This window comes from Narcine bancroftii, chromosome 9 (assembly GCF_036971445.1).
Source record: "Narcine bancroftii isolate sNarBan1 chromosome 9, sNarBan1.hap1, whole genome shotgun sequence".
NCBI classification, from domain to species: Eukaryota; Metazoa; Chordata; class Chondrichthyes; order Torpediniformes; family Narcinidae; genus Narcine; species Narcine bancroftii.
This window is the reverse complement of record NC_091477.1, coordinates 63,055,670-63,057,714: the sequence shown is the minus strand read 5'-3', so window position 1 is coordinate 63,057,714 and position 2,045 is coordinate 63,055,670. Positions and strand designations below refer to the sequence as shown.

The 2,045-nt window shown below is 41.5% G+C and overlaps 1 protein-coding gene across 1 annotated transcript; it reads right to left on the bottom strand.

Annotated features, from left to right (window-relative positions):
- Positions 1-371: 371 nt before the first annotated feature.
- On the bottom strand, positions 372-1,424 carry LOC138743561 (probable G-protein coupled receptor 148). The gene has a single exon (XM_069899064.1). The coding sequence runs from the start codon at positions 1,422-1,424 to the stop codon at positions 372-374; it is 1,053 nt and encodes a 350-aa protein (XP_069755165.1).
- Positions 1,425-2,045: the final 621 nt, after the last annotated feature.

The following is a 2,045-nucleotide window of genomic DNA, read 5'->3' as shown; positions in this document are numbered from 1 at the left end:
AGGCACTGTTTGGTTCTTCAAAGTGGGCATAGGTGTTCAGCTCATTGGGTAATGAAGCATCACAGCCCATCTATAGTGTTAATTTTAAATGTTTGAAACATCAGAAAATTTAACTGTGCAACTGTTACACATATCTTTTAGTGTTGATTGCTGTCATCGTAGGCTGGAATGGCATGTCTCTCTGCTCCAAGTTGTATGTCAATCTGAACTCATTCATTAAGGCACCAGGTATCTGCCATAACGTGGGGTGCATCCAAGTACTCTGAGTAGCATAATGTGTGCACTTGCACAAAATTCTGATTAAGATGCTACAGAGTGAATACGGAGAAATCAGATGCCTCACAGATACATACTTCCCACCTTGTATTGCTTCACAGTGGCCTTACTTGAGTTATTGACTTTTGAGTGAAGAAGGATCGGATTGTGCTTGCAATCTCTCGATATCTCAGCCCATAGACATACGGACTTACTGCCTTTGGTAGCATCAGTATGTCATTCACTGATACAATGATCCAAGCTGCTGACTGGGGCTCGGTTGGGTGCCTTCCATAAATCACTCCCCCGGCTACCAGCACAATCAGAGGGGAGAAATAAACCATTAACAGCACTGAATGGATGAGATAAGTCAGCTTTGCCCTTGAGTTGTTAACCCATATGCCCAACGTCTTAGTTTTATAGTATAACATGATGTAGAAACTCAATATCAGTACTAAACATATTAGAAAATAGAGAACTACAATGCCATAAGAACATTTCAACAAAAAAGTTCCAAATGGAGAGTTCAAAAACACTAAGGGTGTAACACACATCATCAACAGGGAGAATGGGTCCTTCTGGGTTCCCAGCATTATTACAAGTTGAAGAGAAGAGCTGCTGACAGAGATAATCCATATGCAAGCAATGATCTTAATTGTTCTATAATGGGATAAAAGTGAAGAATAGCGAAGAGGCCAACCAACAGCCACGTAAGTGTCCACCACCATAGCAGTAATCGTGAGAATCCCATTTGAATAAGCCACAGTTAATGTGAACAAGATCATTTCGCAAACTACTTTAGGGATTCCAATGCCCACTGCGTTAAGGATAGTAATCAAGGTGTTCAGTACCGAATAAATCAAATCATTCAACATGGTATTGGCAAGCAGAAGATACCTGGTCTCCTGACGAAGACTGCTGTTTATAAAGATGGCCATCAGGACCAGAGGAGTGGCCAACAATGAGGCGAAAAGACAGATTACAAGAGGAATCACTAAGCCATTCATTCTCTCGGACATAATGAGAAATGATTTCTGCACTAAGTTATGTAGGACTTGGAACTCTGCAGTGTGAGAGATGTTCGAGGAGAATTGCAGGGTAACCATTTCTTGCCCTAGGAGAGACATAACACTGTAAGAATCACAATGTTCACATTGAGAGACATTCATTTCATGCAGCTTAATGCAAGTTCACAGCTCTGCAGATCCATGCTTACTTGTATCCAGAGTCACAATTGTTTTCAAAATTTTCAACTTAGTTTAAAGCTCTGACTTTGAGCATTTTCTTCCATGGTGACTGCTGTTTGTGCCTGCAGCCAGGTGTAGACTACACCTATGAACTCCTTTGACACATGCACTAGGCACATCGATGATTTGGAAGCATTGCCCAGTTTAGTTTCCCGAACCACATGCACAACAATCAGTTCTTAGGATCTGAGGAAAGCAAAGATTCAGACCTATGGTCGTGCCACCAAGTTTCATTCCACCAGGATACCAGACACCATCATCTTCATATGGATAACATTGACCACAATCCTTACGGAGATGTGGGGCTTCTCATGGAGAGCACTGCACCAGTATTCACTCTCAAATGAGCTGAGATTTGAGCAGGGTCTCACTGCAACTCATTGCTTTTTTTTCTGCCCATTATTACCCTTGACTGACTATTTGATTTGACGCTTTAGTTCACACACACTATGCAATTGCAATTCAAGTGAATAATATATTCTGTTTACCCAGGCCAGCCTCTGAATGGACATTATTTGGTCAAGACCTAGTCATAATGGAAAG